General features: G+C 36.5%; 1 protein-coding gene across 6 annotated transcripts in view; it reads left to right on the forward strand.

The window, feature by feature from the left end:
- UTRN (utrophin) overlaps window positions 1-23,776 on the forward strand; it is a 345,394-nt gene that overhangs the window by 295,348 nt on the left and 26,270 nt on the right. For all 6 annotated transcript variants that reach the window (XM_071740500.1, XM_071740501.1, XM_071740499.1 and 3 more), the window contains 5 exons: window positions 4,957-5,042; window positions 9,858-10,015; window positions 12,112-12,278; window positions 14,741-14,852; window positions 22,669-22,805. In XM_071740500.1, the coding sequence (XP_071596601.1) occupies window positions 4,957-5,042; window positions 9,858-10,015; window positions 12,112-12,278; window positions 14,741-14,852; window positions 22,669-22,805 (660 nt within the window). The remainder of the gene's footprint in view (window positions 1-4,956; window positions 5,043-9,857; window positions 10,016-12,111; window positions 12,279-14,740; window positions 14,853-22,668; window positions 22,806-23,776) is intronic.

Below are 23,776 nucleotides of genomic sequence, written 5' to 3' on the forward strand. Positions count from 1 at the left end.
AATTTCTTGTACTTGATATTATGTCCTCTGGTAACTTGTCATTAGCTGGCTAACTCCTGTGTGCAGCTGTGCCCATCACTGTTTGCCCCTTTGGCACTTGCATACTTAAGTAGGATGCATATGTATTATATCTGGCTGTGCCATCATGATGCTACAGAATATTTGCATACTACTGCTGGTAACAATCTTTTTGTATGCTTACATTCAACAGTCTAATATTAATTATGTCCTCATTAGTGCATTTATAATTTACAGATGTTGCAGGCCCCTTTTTTACTATACTGTGGACTGTGCTTGCCTGTCAGAGGAGTTTTGGGTCCTAACATCCTGTGTTAAGATACTACTTAGAAAAGGAAGAAAGTTTGCATTTGACGGTTGTGATTATGGAATTTTTTTTTTTGAAAGTTTACTAAACCAGTTTTCCTAGAAAGACATACCTTCAGGTAATTGCAACTCTGCTTTAATGTCTGTCATTGAATTTCCTATGTGTTTGAGCAGAAAGAGAAATGTTAGTTTTAGGATTTAGCAGGCTGTTTTGCAGCTGAGATATTCCTGTGGCCAAGTAGTGCTAAACTATACTATGATTCCCAGGTGTTCCACACAGTTTGTGCCTGATGTAGTAAGGTTGGAATCATAGCTGTTTTATTTGTTTGGAGTTCAGTTGTTACAAAATAGCAAGGGAATCCACAAAGCATGACTCACATCTATTTCCCCTGTGTGTTGCCTTTTCTTCCCTCCCTGTCCAGCATTCTCTAATTCCCTTATCTCCTGTACTAAGATACAGGAAGGATAAAAATACCTCCCTTTCTCTTCTGATACTATAACCATTTCTGGCTCACCCTGTTTCTTCTCATTTGCTTATGTTATTGTACGGTATTGAGAGTCATCAGTTTTTATATAAAGTAGCTCTTCTGTATTCTCTGCAGCTGTTGGATCTCTGAAACAGCTGAACGGTTGCTTTTTACTGGAGCGGAGCCCTAACTATGCAGAAGTCTTGTGTGTTCCAATCCCAATCCAGCCTTTCTACCTGTGCAGCATCATACCCTCCCATGCCCTTGACTTAACTGATTCCCCACAAAGATGGTCCTCTCAAGTATATGCTTTCAATTCATTCCTCTACCATGCTTGGAAATCATAGAATCATAGAATCATAGAATCATAGGGGTTGGAAGGGACCTCGAAAGATCATCTAGTCCAACCCCCCCTGCCAGAGCAGGGCCCCCTAGAGTACATCGCCTAGGAACGTGTCCAGGCGGGTTTTGAATGTCTCCAGTGAAGGAGACTCCACAACCCCCCTGGGCAGCCTGTTCCAGGGCTCCGTCACCCTTACAGTAAAAAAAATTTTTCTGATATTCAACTTGAACCTCCTATGCTCCAATTTACACCCATTACCCCTTGTCCTATCACTGGTCACCACTGAGAAAAGCCTAACTCCATCTCCCTGACACTCACCCCTTACATATTTGAAAACATTGATGAGGTCACCCCTCAGTCTCCTTTTCTCCAAACTAAAGAGACCCAGCTCCCTCAGCCTTTCCTCATAGGGGAGATGTTCCACTCCCTTAATCATCTTAGTAGCTCTGCGCTGGACTCTTTCAAGCACTTCCCTGTCCTTCTTGAACTGAGGGGCCCAAAACTGGACACAATACTCCTTGGAAATGATGTGTATCTTTTTTCTTGTTCTACGGTTTGTTGTTTGGGGGCTTTTTTTTGTGCGTTTGGGTTTTTCTGGTTTTGGTTTTGGTTTTTTTGTGGTTTGTTGGTTTGGTTTTGATTGGTTGGTTGGTTGTTTTTTTTAATGCCTATTTTGGCAAGTTTAATAGTTGCATTACTCCTAGGTTCTGTGTCACCCTGACTGGCAGTGGATGAAGGTGCAGCAGGGGGATGACATCCGAGACACACTTGGCAAAGTTTGCCTGGTGCATATGTACAGAAAACCAAGGATTTATTTATTTCCTACTTCCCCTTGTCTCTCTTTCCTCTCCCCTTCCTCACAAAAGCAGTGAAATTCAGTTTCATTTGGGTAAGGAGAATAATGTCAGCATCACACTACACAGGCAGTGAATCCTTAGACTTTATATTGCCTGGGCAAAGAGGGCTCAGATATATCCAGAGGGACAAATAGACTTTGGCAAACAAGAACAATGCTTCTGACTAGCAGCTGTAATTGTTTTGTCATTTTTTACTTGAATATAGGTCAGAGGTCAATAATGTGCCACTTTTATAATTCTTTTCACTGTTGTGTTGACTTGAGAATGGATGAGTTTGGTCTAAACCAATGACTCAGATCTCCCTTCATGAGGATGAGAACAAAAAATATTTCAACTGCCTGAAGTGGTCTTATCAATTGATTTTGTAATGACGAGTATACTTGTATTGCTATGAAGTGTAGCTGAATAATGATACGTTACCCATAAATTCTATAATAATTCAAGTGTTTCCTGAACCTTTCCACAATAAGACCTTGATTTTTAGAGGTTTATACATACATCACAGTTAGATGGTTTTCTCGCCATTCAGAGGGACCTTGACAGAATGGAGAAAGGGGGCAACAGGAATCTTATGAGGGTCAATGAAGGAAAATGCCAAATCCTACCTCTGAGGAGGAATAACCCCATACAGTTGTACAGGGTGGAAGATGACTGCATGGAAAGCAGTTTTGCAGGACTGGCTCTGGAGGTCCTGGTGGACACCAAGTTGAGCATGAGCCAGCAACATGCACTTGTGGCAAAGTAGGCCAGCAGTCTCCTGGGTTACATTAAAAAAAAAACATTCTGAGCAGGTTGAGGGAGGTCATCCTTCCCCTCTCCTTGATGGTAGTGAAGCATATCTGGAGTGCTGGGTCCAGATCTGGGCTCCCTGAGACAAGAGAGGAATGTACAATTTGGATCAACTACAGTGAAGGTGGATAAGGACTTGGAGTATCTGATGTATCAAGGGAGGCTGAGAGAGCTGTAACTTTTTCAGCATGAAGAAGTTTCAGGGGGATCTTATAAATGTGTACGTATACTTGATGGGAGCAGCACAGAAGCTGGAGCCAGACTCTTTTTAGTGTTGTACAGTGACAGGACAAGAGGCAGTGAGCACAAATTGAAACAGAAGAAATTCTGCTTAAATGCATAAGAAATTTTTTTTTTTAATATGAGGGTCATCAAGTTTTTAGTTTGGTTTTGGTGTGGATTTTTTTACTTGTATATATAATTTCAGTGTTAATACTAGCTGCTTCCTAGAAGGTGTCAGCTAGCGGAAAATATGTTGCTCTTTAGAAAAATGTAATATTGGAGGCTTTGCAGTTCTTTTTAATAATTTATTTAGGAAGTGTGTTTTATGCAAAGAAAGCTTTTCACAGTCCTCATCTGCTGAAATATAGAGAAGTTTGAAATGTCCACATATGTGCCCTGACATTTTAGCTGCAAAGTTTTTTTTAATTCCTGCCTTTAGTAAACAAATGCTCTAGTCAGTCCTCAGTTAAATTAAATCCAAATGAATTTTCTGTTTTGTTTTTCCATTGAATACAAAATTAAAATGCAGACAACCCTACAGAGCAAAGAATGATGAAAGTACTTTATCAAGGTTGAGAGTGAGCCATTTACACATTAATGTATGCCAGAGTGATGTAGAATCTGTGACTGAAAGAGGTAATTTGAAGCTAAGCTTGAATATATAAAATAGGTGGCACTTTTATAACATTCTGGAAAATTGGGTCCTGATTTTCAAACTAGACAGTAAAAGTAATGTGTGTTTTTGATTAATTTGGCAATCATTTCTCTGTACCTCTCTTCCAGCCTGTGGAATAGTGTCTAGTTTCACCACATTAAGTGATGATCCTGAAGACAAATGTGTTAATATTTGTAAGGCGCTTAGCTAATTTACTGAGAGCACAGGAGTAAATTAATAATTTTATATTCAGCACATTTATGAGGTAAATCAGGCAGCAGACCATATGTTGAAGGGCTAGGACAGAAAGAGATATCTAATAACTACTATAGAAGTAATTAAAAGATATATCACTTCTGTATGACAGAATACACCAAAGTAACACATGGGGTGATACTAATTTTACCGTTGTTTTACTTGTGAGGGGCCCAGCTAACCCCAAATGCAGTGGTTTGTGTATGACCAATACGATTTAACTACTATTCTGATTATTTGTGCACCTTGTCTCATCTAAAGACAAATTCAGTTGTGATTTTTGGTCTGTGAAAGAAGACATCATCAGATCTTCTAAGAGTATGTTTCTGCACTGATCCTCTGAATTTTAAAACAGTCCTTTTCCATGTTACCCTTATTTATTGCTGTTGGTTTTATCTTTTTGAACAGTGTTTGTCTTGCAGGTTTAAAATCACTTGCTTTGATTCCCACTTATGTGTTCTAATGTTGCTTAAGGGTTTTATATGTGGTTTTTTTGGGTTGGGCATTCATTTTTTTGTGTGTTTGACAAGCTGAGCCTGAAATCACATTGCTTAGGAAGAACAGCAGTTCCACATCCTTTAGTTACTGCATGTGGTTGGCAGTTTATGTCTTGCTAACCAAGTATATCAAAGCACTTTAAACATAAATCAAAAATATGAAGTGGAAAAAATGAATGAAATACTGTAGTATGAAAACTTTTTCTATTTTGCAGTCCTTGTATTTCATATCAGGTGGAAAGCTTTCCTGCTGTGTGCTTATGTATCTTTTCTGTCTATATCACATATTAAATCATGTTGAGACCTTTACATAGTTAAGTGTCTGCCCTTTTGGAGTAATACAGACTGTTTTGACATGTAAACCACTTAGAAGGCGATCTGAGCTTTTATAAGAGAAGCATTATTAATGTGACCTATAGTATTAATTTGTTTTGAGATTTGAAGTGTATTTGAAGTAGAGCTCACCAATGCCTTTGCATTTTGAATAGACGAGTTGGTATGACATGAAATAAAACCGTATTAAATTGTCTTATCTTTATAATTTCAGTGGCCGAACTGGAAAAATTCGTGTGCAGTCCCTGAAAATTGGCTTGATGTCTCTTTCTAAAGGCCTTCTGGAAGAAAAGTACAGATGTAAGGAAGATTGTATTTTATAAAATATTTGTATCATATAATTAAGTCATGTACAACAACAACACATATTGTAGCAGAACTTGTAGTGAAACAGTTCTCATGCCAGTAGCAAGACAGTGTCCCTGTAAGTAAAATAGAATTGTTGGTTTCATTATCATTAATGACAATGGAAGAAGTAGGATTTATATCCCAACTAGAAAGTATTCATGTCAGTTAAGCATCATCATAATGCACAGTATTGTGGTCCACAAAAGCAAAGGAGACTGTAGCCATGTGGAAGCTAGAGAAGTATTCCATTTGACTGAATCTGTTCTCTTTTGTGTGAGTGTATGTTTTGTGTAGGGACAAATCAAGCAAGCTGGTTTTGATTGGACCAGACTGATATGCTGATAAAGCAAGGACATACATCAAAATCCAACAATTTTATTTTATGGTCTATGAGATTGTTGATCCGAACTCTGAAAATAGTTTTCCAGTATTCGTGCTTCCTGCCAGAACTGTACAATGAAAGTTGAAATTATGTTGATTTAAATAATCTCATAAGCTTGAGAATTAATAAGTAGTATAAAAATATTTCACAAAAAGAATTGCAGGAACAGAAGAGAATTGAGTAACTTTGTGGCAAAACCCCCTGACAAATACAGAACAAGAGATTAAGCACTGTATAAGACCAACCTAGGTGACAGACAGTTAATATATTATGAACATTATCTTTAAATTACAATTCTTTGCAGTAGTTCCTTGACACATTTCAGAAATACATGTAAAATGTAGACAGAGACTATTTGTTGTGTACCATGGGAGCTCTGCAACAGTTTCTGCTTTCCTTAGAGGCATTTGTAGGAGATCGTGGTTATTAACATTGAGCAAAAGTACAGGTATTTTACACATTCGGGCATCTGAACTTGAGCCAGTTCTAAGACACTGGATTTTTTAGTTTCCTTATGTCATTTGTCATATCTGTGAATTAAGTCCATAACTAAAAGAGCTTGGCAGACATACATTTGTTCAGTAATGATGAGTCAAGAAGTAATCTACCATTTGGTGTGAGATAAAAAGTTTAAAATACCCCCAAATAAATAAAACAATCTTGGAATAAAAAGATTGCTGTGAAAAGTTTAAAACATTACTGTAGAAAAAGTCTTAGGAGATTTTTGTACCAAGTAACTTCTTAAAGCAGAGACTTAATAGATAACACAACCTTTTTTTTGTTGCTGCTCCTCTTCTGAATAGCAGGCTTGGGTTGTGCTGGTCACATCTAGGCTTGTAGAGGAAATAGTCAATGGCCTCTTTTTTTCAGTGAGGCCAGTGACTTGGTCTGGCTATATCCATGTTATGCTGTCCTTAGTCCCTGAAACAGGGATCTGGGTTCAAAAGCATGACAGATACACTTTTAGCAACTTAATGACAGTGTCTTTGTGGCTGTCCCTTCACTGTCATACACTACTCGCTTCCTGGATATAGAAGTAGCTTTAAAAAATGGAAGACAAAAAAAAAAAAAAAAAAAGGTGCACATGACAAAAAATAATAAAAGCTTAGTTCCAAAAGACTCAGAATACGTCAAAGAAAACACTGTTCCTTTTTGCCACTTGTTCATGCATTATTACAAGAAAACTGAAAAAATGTTCTTGGAATGAAATTTCAATCACAGCAGCACTTGTAACGTTTAAAATGTTAATATCCACGTGTGATTATTCACAGCAGGTTTTATGCCTGACCATGTAATCAGGAGACAAATTATGTCTGAGAGAATAGGGATTTCCGGAGGGACAGCAGGAATTTTATCTTCTTTCTCTTTTATTCAGTTTTAGAGTTTGAGAAGAGTCATAGAACTGCATAATTACTGGGAGTACAACGCTGCGAATTTTGCACTTGCATGGGTTCATTTTTTACATAGAAAGTCCAGACTGGCATTAAAAAACATAAAGCATGCAGGGAGTTTTATTTACTGCATAGCTATAAAGAATTTCAGCGATATCATTTAAACTATAAAACCTGGAGGGTTTGAGGTGAAAAAGAAGGGCTACTTGAAAAATCTCAACTGTGAAGCAGTTCTGTTTTCAAGTGATATATATTATCCTTGAAATTTCATTTTTTTAAATGTTATGGTAATGTTATGTATTTCCAAACAATTTGGAACTAACACTGAGAAAATTAAAGAAAAAAAAAGGGGATGTGGGGGGGTGTAAGAAAAAAGAATGTCCATCTTGTACAAATGATGGCACATATTCCATTTTGCATGATTTTAATGAAGTCTTTACTACTGGATTCCTTGGAGCTGCTTGGATGGTTTAGTTTTGAAAGTTGAGGATCTGTGATTTGATTTCTTGACAACTTCAACACGGACCTAGAATGTGTGTCATGGCCATCTTACTCATGATTCATTACCATTTTGGTAGGAGTTTAATAAATGTTTCAACACTTTCAATTATCCTCTTCTATCCTCTTCTATGCCAGTCAGCAAGTTTGTTTTTTCTGGTTGTCCAGCTACATTGCAGTGTAAGTTCCACTGGCTGCAATCCTTGAAGTACTGGTGTAAGACTGAAGATTAACTGATTATTTTTTTTATTCTGTTATTTTCCTAGGGCTTAGATTTGAATAATCTTTTCTTTCTTTCCCTTCCCCAATCATTCTTCTTGTCCTTTTGGAAAAGTCCCTTATTTATACTGTTAAGCCTTTATATCAGCTCATTTTGTGTATCAACTCTTAAAATATGTATGTACATATTAACAAACTCCATCACACTGCAGGTTTGGGGAAAGACAGAGAATACCATCTGACAACTCCCTTGCATTTTGACTCATTAGCCATTAGTTATGGCAAAGTTTCCAGGGTTAAGTTTTGTTTGTCTTTTAAGTGGAGTATTTTGGGTGAGTTTGAGCTCTTTAAAGGTGTTATTAGTTGATTCCCTACCTGGATTAACCCTAGTTTTTTCACTCTCCCTGTTCCCTTCTCCTGCCACATCCGTTTTCCTTTAATTGCTAGCTCCTCAATCAACTGAAGGTTTAGGGCTTTGGAAATTACTACATCTTCCTCACAGTTCTGGCAGTAAGGAATTGTTTTTCTATTACTGCCTGTTTCCACTTCAGGCTGATGCAACAGAAAGAATAAAACAGGTTTGTTTTGTTGTTTTTATCCTATCAAGTTTTTAAACTGGCTCCTAGAAACTGGAAAACTATCACAACTTCAGAAGAAGTAGCTAGCCAGGATCTGAGATTGCCAAGATGAGCCTGCAGCAGTTCTGTCACTGCTGCTGCCAGTGGGCTTTTCTTCTCACTGCTAAGTGCTAAAGTTTCTGTAGCATTTGTTTGACTGGGCAACTAAGGAGTGAGAAAAATACAAAAAACTCTAAAAATTCATTCATTCGTTCATTCATTCATCATTCTGTTTTGTGAAAAGTCTTTTTTTCTGCCTTAACTCTCTTTGCCAAGAAAAAAAATGTAACCAGACTTTATGAAGCACACTGACAAAGCTTGTGAGTTGCTCCAAATGAAGAACAAAACAATTTACTGAGTGCAATTAAAAAATTTCTCTTTAGTGTTTCTGTATGAAGCTTGCCTGTTTCTCAGTCAGAAGTGCAGTCAGACAGAATTTTCTAATTTAATTTCCGAGTAATCTATTAATGGTTGTTCTGGTGGGAAACATGAAAAGTAGGAGAAGGGTATAAATGGATTTTTTTTAATTTTTTTTTTTTTTACGATTACTTGAAGGCTTGATCCAAGTGAGCTACTGAGTGCAAAAGGTGAATGTAATAGCCAACTGGAAAGAAAATAAATAATTCACTTCCGTTTCTCCTGTAATTTATACCAATCACAGAATTTAAAAGTATTTCTGAAATTAACTTGGACTTTAGAATATTTTCGGTAGATATTCATCTTATGACTAAGAATTATTGCACACAGCTAAAATGTTCTTAAATGAAGGGTTGTTGGCAGAAACATGTTAAATATTTTAGCTGAAACTTTTAACAACGAAAAATGTCCAATCAATTCAATGTTTTAAAAACACTTAAGAAATATCTATACTGCAAGCCTATTAACTTAATGCTCTACTGTGAGTCATAAGTAGGTACAAGCAGTATCTCTCTTCCCTGTGTCTGGAAGAATTTTCTTTATCCCTTTCAGCCTCAATTTTTTTCTGTTGTTTTAGTCATCCCAAAACATCCACTTATACTTCATGGCCTGACACTTGCTTAGGAAAAGGGAATCATTTAATGGTAACTATGTGGAAGCAGACATGGTTATTCAGGAAGCAAATGTGATTAATGTTAAGCTTGAATTGTCTCTCTGGCTGATGCTCTTGCTTTAAGCTATTTCATATGGCCAGCTGTGACTTGTGCTGATTTCCTATCCCCATCCAGCCAAAGGATGGCATAGATGTTAGCATAAGATCTGAATTTCTCAAATACTCTTTCCTTCTTACCAAGTGTAAGTTTGTAATTATTGAGAGGGCAATGTGGTAATGATGAATTAGAACAAAAAGCTGTTCTGAATGTGTAATGTCTCTTTTGTTCTCTCACGCTTCTGCTCATAGGTAAAACAGAAACTGCATTGTACAGTTTTACCAAGAGATGCCTTAAGAGGCTCTATGTTTTCATTCATTTGGCCTTTCTTTTCTCATTTGTATGGTTGCAGATCAAGAAAACACAGTCAATGTAATCAAGATTAAATGAACATAAACTATTGTAAATGGGACAATGGCCATGTGTAGCCATGTCTAAATTACAAAAATTATAGAGCTCAAGCTGCAGTGCTACTGAATAAAAGTGTGTGGAAATGGAAATTAAATGATCTGGTGCCTCTTTGGGTGTTGCAGATCTCTTCAAGGAGGTGGCAGGCCCCACAGAAATGTGTGACCAGAGGCAGCTGGGCCTCCTGCTTCATGATGCTATCCAGATCCCACGGCAGCTTGGGGAAGTGGCAGCTTTTGGTGGCAGCAACATTGAACCCAGTGTGCGCAGCTGCTTCCAACAGGTAAGATAATGAAGACCTTCATTATGTGAAAAAATCTTATGACTCACTGTTATGTACTAAAACAAGAAGAGAGGAATTTAGAAAACATCCACTGAGCTTTTCAACAGAAATTAATATGCTCCTGCAACTAACTCTGGCAAGTCATTGTGAAAATGTGGCTGGAGAAGATGGTTTATGGTTATGAGAGGATCAAGCAAATTACATTTTAGCTAAAAGAATGTATAAATCCTTGTGATTTTGACAATATTGACTGTTCTGAAAGCTATTAAAAAATGTTGTAGCAGCCATTTATCCTGTTCTGCATCATTCAAAGCGACCTGATACAGTGAGAACAATGTGCTTTCCATGCTGGAACAAGATGCAATCTAAACAGAACAAGAGAATGATGTTGATAGTAATTTTTGACCTTGTGCAGGAAATTATTTAACATTATTTTATTGGCAAAAGTTGCACGAAACTTCAAGCATAGTTACTTGTATATCATGAGCCTTTATGCAGCAGATCAGAACATGGAATAAAGCTGTCTTACAGCATGCTGTTCTGCTCCACACTACATGCAAGGGATTAATGAGGCTTCAAGGAGTTTGTCTGCTTGAAGGAGATGAGAAGTAAAAAGATGTTGTAATGGAACACAATCTAACTCAGATTTTGTCAAGGATGTCTAGGGCTCCCAACTGTTAGCTAGTGATAACTGTGTGAGTATTATTTCTATGAAAGTGGCTGCTTTGAACATTCTCAGAAATATGTATGGATTAAAAATTCACTATGATGTATATAAAAGCACCAACTTTAATGTTTCTGATTTTATTCAATCGAGCATTAAACGTTATAGTCAACTTTTAGAGCATTTTTCTTTCTCCATTCTTAGACATTTCTACATTTTCATCCAGTGCTTTGAAAATTAAATTTTTCTAGCTTTATTCAGAACCATTAATTTCTAGATTCTGAGAGTATTGGAACTGAAAGTGTTTGTCTAGATCATGAATAAATTAGTACATACTTACAGAGGTTAGTCTGAACAATTAACCCTGTAAAACTTGCTTGAGGTTTTAACATTGCTGCTTCAGACAATAAGAGAGAGTGCTTGACCTATCACTGGCCTCCAGTTGTTAGAGTCATAGTGAACTGACCTATTCATTTGCTAGTGGCAGACTTTTTCTGTCACAGAGGAATGATCTTTCTGTCCCTCAAGAATCTTCCTCATCTCCAACATGGACTAGCAAGGCAGTGTTTAAATATTTGGTGTGGTATTATGATTATACTGATGGTGAGGTTGCGTCCTTTGTCTCACAGAAATAGCTCAAGTTCAGTCCCTGGTCACTAAGAATGCATACAGAAAGTGTGCATCTGCATGACAAGGTTATTCCAACCTAGTGAAAAACAAGTATTTTGCTGGTGGTGAAAGCTTATTATTCCTTTTTTTTCCATGCTGCTCCCTCTTACTGGTGAAAATTGACTTGAACTATGAACAGTTTAAGATGCCAAGTCTCTGCTTCTCCTCATAAGTTACCATTTAGGAATAACTTTCAGTTGAAGTTAGGTTGTATTACTTTCAGTGAGCTCAGAAAGGTATTTGTTCATGTTGCTGACAAAGTTGATGAATGTAATACTTATACATCTAGGCTTCTCTGGTAGTTACAACTTAGAGAACATGTGGAAGCATGTATGTTTGCTTATTAAAATGATCCTATTAATGCTTTAGCTCTGCTATATTCTTTCAGTGTTTACCTACAAGTGACACATCTCGTTCTCATTATTTACATTATTCCATTTCATACTCCCTTACTTCTTTCTCAGGTTCTTTCTGTTCGAAGATGGTTTTACTATAGTCTGCATTACTCCATCTTGGCTACCACATGTCTTCTCTATCAGAGCTGTTTAATGCTTTATATTTTTGCAGACTAAATTATTTTCATTTGTGTTTTATTTGAGGCTGTTTCTTGTGCCTGTAACTGGTTTTACATTAGCTTGGCATGGAAAATATTGACATAAGTTGTGGGGTTTTTTTCACTTTAATTTTAAGGAAAATCTGCTTGTGTATGTTCTGGATGACATTTTTATTTGGATACATTGTTGGGTTTTTTTTCTCTCCACAGAATCACAATAAACCAGAAATAACTGTAAAGCAATTTATAGATTGGATGCACTTAGAGCCTCAGTCTATGGTATGGCTACCAGTGCTACACCGTGTGGCAGCTGCAGAAACAGCAAAACATCAGGCCAAGTGCAACATCTGTAAAGAGTGTCCAATTGTTGGCTTTAGGTAAGTGGAGGGGAGTTGGGTGCAAGGTTTCTTTGGAAGACGTAAAAACGTGGATATTTTCAACAAGTACAGCTCTTTCTGTTTGTTTTTCTACCATGTCCCTGCTCTAAGATGGCACCTGCTGCCTATGGTAAGGCCACAGCATGGCCTGTGCCAGTGCATTTCTGGGACCTGCAGAACCATTCTTCAAATGGTACTTCATTCATTCAGCAAATAGTCCTGTGACTGACAGCTGTGTGGGCTGTCATCGGGTGTTTTGGCATTGGTGGATCCAGTCGGTGGCAACTGAAGTATAAATAAACTCCATGTGTTCTCTAAGCATGGGATCAGAAGGAGCTGATCGGTAAAGAAAGAACATGGGCTGCCTGTCTGCCCTCCTATGTAAGGCTTGGGAAACTAATTCATGCCAGGAAATGTTAAACACTCTTCAAGAACAGTCTTGCCTTGATAACACACACATTGATATGTTGCTGTGATGAGACACAATTCTTGTGTAAAGAATCAAACATAATCTAACTTTCATCTGTTCAAAGGAAACTGTGAATTCTGAAAGAAAAATATGACCCCAGGGATATTTTCCATATTGTCCTCTTAAATTGTATGATTTTTTTATGAATTAGCAGCATGGCACATGAGATAGTTGGTACCCTTAGTGAATATTGTTAACAAATAACATGCACTTGTGAATTACTTGCTCCACCGTATAATAGGGTCAAAAAAAAAAAACCCAAACAAAGTAGGGACTAGAGCTAACCATACCTGGATTTTTTCTCCGCTGTAGTAATTTTTAGGAATTATATCAAACCAGTTTTTCTGGGAAGTGATTCTACGACTTCATGTATCTAGGCAGATGAGTCAGTTTTGTTTCTTATGCTTTCACTTTCTCCTTTATGTTGTTATAAAGGATAATAGTATGAATACTAAGGTCCAGTCTGTCTCATCTACCTTTAGGCATGCTTCATTTAGTCAGTGTTGTAAGTTTCAGCTAGCAACCCTCTTTTATTATAACTATAGATATGTCAGTACTTCCACAAATAATCTCATCAAACTTATTGTCCATGTAAAGTGGAGATGAAATTCCCCTAAATGCTCCAATTTTTCTCAATTAACTCTTGTGGGAGTGTAGGGTGACAAAGCTTCAGTCTGGATATACTTCAAATGCCTAAACTGAGTCTGATTAATTTTGCCTGTACTGAAATATTTTGTGTGGAGGAGGAGGGTATAGAGATATGAAACAAGAGAAAGGAAGACAAAAGAATGTCTCATTCTGAATAATTTCTACAATGAAGTTAGGTATCTGCAACAACAAAAGCATATTAGCAGAAGGTAAATGTGGCCATTTAATACACAGACTGAGTAAAGTTTAGAAAAAATTGCACCAAAATCCTTGAAAGTGAACCTTTACATTTATAGACACATATTGTCTTGCAAAACAAAACATAAAACTCAGCAGGGGAAAGATGTGGATTCGTACTGAAAACTGCTCTCAGAAAGCAATTCAATTTAAACTTTAACTATTCCATAGCTATCCAGTTTGGTTCAGTTAGTTAATTTTATTTTCATACAAATGATGTAACCTCATCCAGTCAGAACAACCATACCATAAAAATCATTGGGCAGAATCTGGAGTTGTATTTTTACTTTAGTCAGCTTTAGTTAAAAATAAAACAACAAAACATGTTTCTGGTGGCTACATTTAATACAAGGGATACTGTATAAGTTTGCTACCTTTTTTTATACCTATACATGCTCTTTAAAACCCCAGAAGTCAATAATTTAATTTTTATATTCAAGTTTATATTATTTTTATAATTAATGAGTTCTCAGGAGGTTGGGGTTTTTTCTGAAAAATATTTAGAATTTATGAGTATCAAATTGGTATAAAGATATTTAATCTAAATGGTAAATGTAAAAACATAAAGGTAATCCAGTCAGGTTTATAAATGTGTTTGGGTTTTTTTTCCCTCTGAAATACCTTCTGAATACTAAAGAGAGGAAAAGAAAAACTATAGCAATACAGTTTTATGCCACTTTCATCCTGTTTATGAAGTTGATGCCTGTAAGAACTTGAGCAACAGATGATTGATACTGGCTCTTTATATGGTTAAAGGAGGCAGAAATTTCTTTTATATGCTCAATGATGTGACCCCTGTGGTTGTAAGAAGGCTGTGCCAGGGGACTAAGAGGGCTGTGGCTTCCCTGTGCCCCGTGGAGCTGCTGCAATGGCACCAGGGCCTCTCTGTCTGCAACCCTGGTGAGTGTTGGCTGTGCCATGTCCTGGTCACACACACCTCTGCCCTTCAAGGTGCTTTCTAAGCTAAACCTGACACACTCACCATGTCCTTGTGTTGCTGCTGCTGCAAAGCACGTGACACCATTTCAGAGAGTAATTGGCCCGTGAGGTTAATGACACGTAAATATTAAAACTAAATCTCTAATTGTTTTGTTTAATGTCCCCGTAGGTACCGGAGCTTAAAACATTTCAACTATGATGTCTGTCAGAGCTGTTTCTTTTCTGGCCGTACAGCAAAGGGACATAAATTGCATTATCCAATGGTGGAGTATTGTATACCTGTGAGTACCAATTTACTGACTGTTCCTAAGGGACTTTTTTTGCATTATTTGAGGTCTAAATGTTTTCACAGTCTGGTCACTTAGATAACCTGCTAGGATTTCTTTTTCATATGTCTACTAGGATATGTCTTCCAGCCTTACCCTTTGGAAGACATCAGACACATTGCTAGTGCTGCAATGTGGGTTGTGTTTGAATTCTGTAGAAGTATCAACCTTTGGGAGAACTTGACCTTCACTCTTTCTCTTGGTGAAAACAAAACTGGAATGTCAGATATAATTGCAATACTTGTATTCTTGCACACGTGCACACACTATAAGGGTGAGAACATGTAAGAAGAGAGGCACTCACTTTAGTATTTCTATAATATAGTAAAAAATATATAATGTTCTAGAAATACAATAATATTTTTTACAGGTGTGTGATCTTTGCTTTCAGGTCCAACAGTTTTCATGCTTCATGAAAATGAGGTTGGAAATATGTCATGTTTTATTTCCTTGAGTAATTACTTTTTACTGGGATATATAAAATTTGATGTGCAGCTGGGAAAAAAATAAACAAACTTGACAGTTTCTAACCAAAAATGGTGTAAGAGGCTTACCTGCAAAGCTAGCATAAATTTTTTTTGCAACACACTATTTTTCTAATGAAATTTCAAACACGTTTTTTCTAAGGAAGTTTCTAGGAGACTTAAAGTAGAGGGGTGGGTAACTTGCACCATACAAATACCACTTCCACTTTTTCTAATCTGATAATTGTTTGTATTCTTCAGAATTTTAACTCAGTCACAAATAAATTAATAGGATAATTGGTATGTAACTTAAGCAACAGCAGTGAAATGTCTGTACACTCAGCAAGACAAATTCGAACCAATTGTAACTAGAACTGGTGAAATAGAGCTGATTTCCACCAGAGTTACAAGGTTATGTGAGTTCTTATATTACAAAAAAAATCATTGAGATATTTGAATGTCTTTTGCTGTAGTAGTTGGTCTTATTTCCCATGTTTTCCCACTCTTTCTCATCCAATGTGTCTCCTATACCAGAATTAAAATTCTACTAAGTACTAGTTTTTTCTAGTATCACTAGAATCCATTAATTTATTTATTTTCTTTAATTCTATAACCTAATGTTAAGATTTGATTGATAAATTGATGTGCCAGGCTACATTCTGAAGAAAGTTTTTGGAGTAGATTTATTGGTTTTCAGACAATTCTAATGTTTGTTATATCCTTTCACCGGTCTTCTCTTTCTACCTCTTCTTTTCCCTTCTGAAGATACTTATTGGCTGTTTAAGGGCTATGTTTTGAAATTACAGCAGATATATGGGAGGAAGGGGGAAACGTTGCATATGCAAAATACATAATTTTATGTAAAAATGACTGTGTTGAATATAAAACTAGTCTATAATATTTCTCAGCAATACAGATTCATTATCAGCTTTAGATACAGATTTGATGTGTTTCTTGACAGAAAGTCTAATATTTTCTTATTGACACTGAAGATGTACAAAATGATGTTTCATCTGTACTGCCTCCTGGGCATAGAATTGTCCTTTGCATAATTCAGAGTATTGCTTGGCTTGTTACTATATTTGTTCAACAGGATTTTTTCCCATCATCAGTAAGTCTCTATTTTCAATCATGTGGCTTTCTGTGGTTTTGATTTCTTCTTTTTGAAATTATTTGGTTGGTAGTGGGACTTTTATCTGTGTTAAGTGACAGGATGCCCAAATTAGCAATTTCATTGACCCTCAACATGAGGATATCTATATACAGATAGATAATACTAATTTATCCCAAAACGTATTAACCCTATATTGTTTCAAAAGTACATGCCTGATTTGTAGATTAGTCACAAGTATTAAGAAAAAGAAAACTAAAATCAGTCAGCCAATCTTTCAGAGTTATTATTTTAATAGTTGTAGCTGGTGAGTCTATGTAAAAGAGAGATCAAATCAGGATGTAGGCCATGCTCTGCAGATCAGGTATCCGGACATGATCAGATGTCATAGCAGATTTCAAGGTACAGAAAAGCCTATGCTAATATTCAATATTCTTATTTGCATAACAATATAAAAGGAAAAAGAAGTCTTATTATATTACCAGCTGTGGGTTTGATTTACAAAAGTATCTGATAAAAAAAATCTGTACTTTTCTGAACCTTAGTGGTTATTCTGAGAATGTTTAATGTTTAAAATTGGTTTGGGTTGAATTTTAATTCTTTTTAAAACGTCCAGTTTTGCCTATACTCACATGACTTACAACAGTCATGATCTGGAGGTCTACAGTGTTTTCTTTCCTTTATTAAACATTATTAAAATGTAGTGGCACTGATTGTTTACTTTCCTCCTTAGCCAGTGTAACCCAAGCAATCTGAAATCTCTGTTTGAGATGTATTTTTCTTACATTTTTTTTTCCTTATGAAGTTCTCTCAAACCTCATCTTTATATCACAGCCATAGAACAGAGCTTTTCTTTAATTCCTGTAATATACAGAAAAATCAGAAATTAAGATGTAAGATAAGACAAAATAGATAATGCTATCAAGCCTACAGAATAAGATACCCTCCCGGGTTGCATTTGTCAAATACATTTGAAAGTATGAGAGGAAAGAAATGGACTACATGTAGTACAGGGTATGATACTGCCCCTAAAATAGGATGGTATGTTTCTGAGAAATTCTGTGTTTTGACTGAGTTGGCAGATTTCATAACTGAGAGAAGATACCAGTTGTTGTTAAACAAAAAACCACTCTGTAACTGGGAGATATTTGATTTACCAGTAAAGACTGTCATACAGAAAAATATATTCTGGAAATGGCTGGAATCCCCACTGTTCCTGGGACTAGGGACAGCTTGTGTTATAATGAAGGTTCCTGTTCCCACTGAAAAAAAAAAAATATAGTTTTAAAGCAAGATTAAGTGCAAAAGCAAGGTAACTTAAGGCAAAAGTCCCTTCTTCCTATGAAATGTGGGAGGAGTGAGGTGCATCCACTGTGGGACAATAAGGGGAATAAGATGACATTCTTGATTAAAGTGAATGAAGGAAAGCAAGTGTGTAAGAAGTAAAGGAAGAAAAATGGGGCAGTTTAAAGTAGAGTAGAATGAAAGAGATGGCATGCAATTTAGGTGACACTTAACATTAGAGTCCAGCATGAAACTCCCCTTAATTTTGAAGCTTAATATGGGAGGTGGAATTTTTCTTGGGTCCACTGTAAGTACATTTTGCTAAAGTCCATTTCTGTAAAAAGAAATGACTCATTATATGTAGAGACTTCTTATATGCCTGCTTGAATTACATAATCAGCAGCTACATGCAGTCCCTTTTAAGTAATCTGATTTGCATTAGGTCAGGAATAAAGAATTCATTTCACAAAAAGAATCCAGTCATTTATTATTACTAGTTGTAATAATACACTGTGGTTGATGTACTAATTGGCTGTTAAACCTCTCTACAAACTCATTTAATGCAATATATAATAGTCAGAACTGCAAAATTATCTGCAGTAAATTAGTAAATGCTTAAATGGAATAATGCCCAAGAAATACAAAAGAACTAGGTCTGGAAATAAAAATTTTTTAAAAATGAATAAAAAGATACCAAAGGCTAATAAATGACTCCTTAGTGTCCATTATGTTATGGTACAGATAGCCTCAATAGGAAGAGTGTATCTGTTCTACATTTTCAACCAAATTCAAAGGCTGTTGATGTTAAATTTTGTGGCAGATGTAGCAAAGCAAAGTGTAAATACATATAATTGTCAAATTGTATTAATAAAATCTAGCTTCTCTCCCTTGCTATTACTGTATATTTTAATACATTAATATCAAGAAAACCATAATTAATCATCCCTGTTTAGTAAAGCTGGCATTGAGAACTGGAGCTTAGTCACAGGTGAAGGGAAGACCTTTTAATTGTTTTCAGGTAAGCATTTCAGTCTAGGATATGAAGGGATTTCTCAGAAGCTGTTACTTCTACCTAAGTTTAAAATAATTTGGAGAATAGCTTAAAGAGACACATTTTAAAATTAAACTTGCAAGGGGACAATTCTCTGTTTTAATAAGTTTTGAAATATTTTCATCTGGTAAGAATCACTTCATAATTTCAGAATAGGGCTACTTACACCAGATAGTTAGCTATGTGTAGTTCTTGCATCCTAAACCGTATGCCATTTAGTGTTCATCTTGTCTTGCAGTTTAGTTTTCTTGATGCTGGAAATGCAGAATTTTATAATGATGACTTCAGTTATGTCTTTTTTCTTTCATACAGCATTTAGAGATGAGTGAGATAAGGAACTGAGAAAATTGTTTTTTCACCTTTATTAGTCTTTTCTCTACAAAGATATAGAAACAAAATTTTTAAAATAGAATTTTACAGAGGTATGTAAATTTTTTGTAAGATTTTCCTGGTGTCTAATTCAGGAGTACTCTTACGTAAGTACCTCCATGATTTATTTTTAGCATTTGGGGGGATGAAAGTTTTCTCAGTTGTGGTACTTGTGGTTTAGATGTGGTGTTTGGGGGACATGGTTTATGGGAGAACTTTGTGGAGTAGGGATGATGGTTGGACTTGATGATCCCAAGGGTCTTTACCAGCCTGAAAGATTCTATGTTTCTATGATTGTGTTCTCTTAATGGGGATTTCTATATTAAGATGTCTTTTGAATTTCAGATGGAAATAGTTACTTGCAGCAGTTTTCTTTCTGCAAACTGTTTCCACTTCACAACTCCTAAATTCCATAGTAAAACCTTAAAAGCAGCTTTTCTGAGATAATGTTTGAGTATCAAATCAGTAGTTCTGAAAATTTTCTCATTGCAAGTTGTTTTACTTCCTGATCTCAATGAAAGTATAATCTATTTTTGTAGCTCTGTGCTGCCACACTCACCTGGTTTACAGCTCTTTATTGTGGCAAGTGGATATTTGTAGCTTTTCTATACAAAATGATGGCAGCAAAGGTTAGCTCCTCCATCTTCCAGATGACCAAAATTTTATTTGCCTGGAAGAACTCAGAACATGATAGGCAAGACATCAGAAATTATTCGTTGAATGATAGTTCACCCTAGACAGGATTTTTTTTCCAGGCACGACAAAGCTTATCTGCAATAGTGCCTGTCAAGACTTCTCTAGGTAAGTCATCTGAAAATTTAATTGCTACTGACATCCAGAGAAAACAGATACATTCCTGAATATTAAGCAGCCTCATTGTTTTATAACCAACGAACTGACAGAACTAAGTCGGTGTTTTCATCTCGACATGCTTATCAGTGCACCAAACATGCTGCTTCACTGTCATCAAAATGGAATTGTTCTGTGGTGAAGATGAAAAAAGCAAGAATGGTTGAATTTGGCTATTTCACATTCAGAACATCACTTCCAGCTGTGGAATTCAGAGATTATTCTTTGCCTAGAAAAGAGCAGTGATCTGTTCAGCATAGTCTTTGATACCTAGTAGCTGAGCACTGTACTTTCCTCTAGATCTCACTCTCATAGTTGCTTGGGTAGTTGGCTTTGTGTGATCTACTACCCTTTTGCAACTTAATTTGTTAAATTTTGAGGTATGTTATTTACTCTTGAAATTAAATCTTGATTTCATTGACTCTACACAACAGTGCCTGGCTATTCATTTTCAAATGTAAAATGTTATAGGACATCTGTCTTAGCATGATTTGGGATTGGACTGTGTAGTGGAGTTATGTGTGAAAAACAAAACAAAACAAATAAGAAGAGTTGCATATTAGCTGTGTGTAAAGTAAAACAGTTCTTCTAAATCTACTCAAATCTCTCTGGGAAGAATTTATTGTCCTCAGTTAGGACACAGTCATATTAGTAGCTCCAAGAAACTGGGCCAGGCTGTCATACCAAATAAAGAATACGCCAGAGAAAAAGTTTGGCAGCTCAGTAGGCATTTACTTCTGCAATGTGTAGGTACTAAAACTTTCATTCCTTGGCCCTGGGACAGAGTTCCATCTGCTGGAGTTACTGTTGCATGGAGAACAAGCAGCACTTTGGGCTGCCTCACATTCCTGGTTTGGATCGTGCAGCAATTGCAGCAGATGCTTTCTGAGAATGATTTTGTGAGCCTTCCTTGAATTTACCTGTGCTAAAATTTGGGGCTTCCAACACCTCTTAGTCCTAGATTTTTCCCAGTTTGTTGTTACTTGTTAAAACCAAATATGGGAAACTTGTACCAATATCAGTTTGATAATCTGCCATTTTTTATTGCTCATCTGATCTGCTTTACAGAGTTTGTAACTGCATATATTAACACATACATTAAAAAACATAGGTGAATAGGGAAACATTTTTATGTTTTGACAACACAGAGTAAAATCAAATAGTAGTTGGCCTGACCTGTTTCTAGGTCTCTTTGTAGTACATAATGGAAAAACCTTACAAAACCAGAAACCTTTTCAGTCTCTTTCCTCTGTGATTATCCATCCTCTTTGGCACCCCTTTATGTTAACAGGCCTTTTCCCAAAGCAGAGGACACAAAAATACAATCTCTAGTTTGTTACAGGGTTTGCTCTGGGAATCTGTAGAAGCCATTGCAGGAAGTGAATAGCCACTTTTTCTTCACTGCAGTTAAAAGAGGAAATGCTTAATTCTAACTGCTACATGTCATGAGAACAGTTTTGCTTAAAAGTATTCAGTACAATCTGTAGGCACATGCATATTAAAGGCTTAGCATATGCTATTGCTTCTTCCTGCAGATCATTATTGCTGTTTTCACCTTGTATTTTATGCCTGCATGTTTTACTTATATCGCCGCTTTTGTAGGAGAAATTAATTGAGTAGTATTACCAAAGCAGTGCTCCCATTGTTCCTCTGACTATTTCCATTTAAACTGTTTTTTAAAGCAGTTGCATCAATTTTAAGTCTGTTCTAAAGAACATAATTATTTTAATATGGGGCTGAGAGATGGGGCTAAACATTTGTCAGTTTTGGATGAGGCTGCATTGATGGGGACCAGTAAAAAAAAATGCTGGTGAATGGTGGCAATTGCAGATTATAACATAAATTTAGACTTGAAGAATCTTGTGACTAATTTTCGTACTAGTCTGCTCCTGCAGTAGTAAAGAGGCAGCTCAAACAGTCTGTATGTTATTTCAGGCATTAATTGTTTTTATCAAAACTGACCCTGACTGTGCCTGTACAATGGCTCTCACTTCATCTGTACATTTTTTTGACCCTGGAATGATACAGGTAGTGGCAGAAACCTGTAGAAAGAGATCAGATAACTTGACAAAATGCTTATGGAAAAGCTTGCCATTGCAGCAGGGAATGGTTTACCATGCATTACTCCCATCTTGTGGTAAAGTTTTCCAAATAGAAAACAGTAGAACAGAATGGGAGGCAGTGAGTATTTTGTGGCACTTTGTGATTATTAATGGCTGTGTCAGGTGGTTTTTTGGGGGGTTTTTTTGGGGGGGGGTTGGTGTTTTTTTTTTGTTGTTGTTGTAGGTGGTGGTTTTTTTAACCAAAGTTATTGCAAATAGCTCTACTTTTTCAGCAGAATCATTACAAGGTTTTTCTGCCTGTGGGGTGAGTCACAAGTTTCATGTGTATGAGAACACTGTCAAGATTTCTTTCAGTCGCTGAGAATAGCTCCTTAAATCTGTCAAACTTGATTTGTCTTTTTCTTTTTCCTGAAATTTAGTTGTGCTTGTAGATGTGTTACTGTTATTATGGTACCATATTTTGAGATGCTAAAAAGACCATTTTAACATCATTAATATTTTTGAGTTACAGGACAGTAAAATCATAGCAATCTCAATGCTGTGTAGCAATGTTTAATTTAAATTCTTGTAACTTTTTAAGACAACATCTGGGGAAGATGTACGGGACTTCACGAAGGTGCTGAAGAATAAGTTCCGGTCAAAGAAGTATTTTGCAAAGCATCCCCGACTTGGCTACCTACCTGTGCAAACAGTGTTGGAGGGTGACAACCTGGAGACGTAAGTTTGGTTAGAGAACAATTCTTCCTGGTGTCACTGGCCTAAACTATATAAACAAAATAGTGAAACCTGAAAAATAATTCCCAGCAGTTGTGGAGCCTTGAGCTGTATTATTTTCTATGAACTGTTTCACGTTATTTGCAGGTCTTGCCTGGTTTGGGGAAAAAAAGTGACATACCTTATACTTTAATTTTTTTAAAGCATTTTCTTGTGAAGTCATGGACTTTAGGAGATAATGTTGGAGGGAGTTGAATGGCTGTTTTGCAGCTACTTTTGTAGCTTTGGGGAGACTGGGCTTTTGGAACTGCAGTACCTACTTGGTTGTCTCAAAGTCCCTGGAGTAAGAATCTCCAAGCTAATCAGGTTCCTGCAGCCTTCAGAAATATAGGTGACCTAACAGAAGAGAGCACTCCCAGTGTCTCTCCACAGTATTGCTTATGGTGCCAGCAGAAATATTCCACTTTATTTAAAATATTCCACTTTATTTAAAATATTCCACTTTATTTACTTACTTGCTAGTTGTCAGCAAAATTCACTCTTAAAAGAGCAAAATTAAGGTGTGTCAACAGGGTTCTAGAAGTAGTTACATGGATTGACTCTCTTGAACTCTTGGGGTCTGCAGTACCTACTGTGTTGTCTGAACACAGAACTGCTGAGCTAGCAGCAACAAATACAAAGCTTCAAGTACTCTGCTTGCATGTGACAGCCCAGTGCCATTGTCCACGTTCTGTTTTCATGACCAAAGGACTGTGCATTTGATTTCCAATAAGCAAACAAACCCTGCTCTCTAGTGATTTGAGAGAAGGGAGGAAATAAGCCATTTATTGAGGCATTATTGATGGCCTGGCTTCTAAGAAAGCAGCAAATCTTTAAAATCTTATTCACTTCAGTTGCCACCAACACCAGAAAGCTGTAATGTAGTAAAAGATTGCCACTGGCACCAGGAACTGGAATGTCAAAACTACGATCAC

Source organism: Heliangelus exortis, chromosome 3 (genome assembly GCF_036169615.1).
Source record: "Heliangelus exortis chromosome 3, bHelExo1.hap1, whole genome shotgun sequence".
Classification (NCBI taxonomy): Eukaryota; Metazoa; Chordata; class Aves; order Apodiformes; family Trochilidae; genus Heliangelus; species Heliangelus exortis.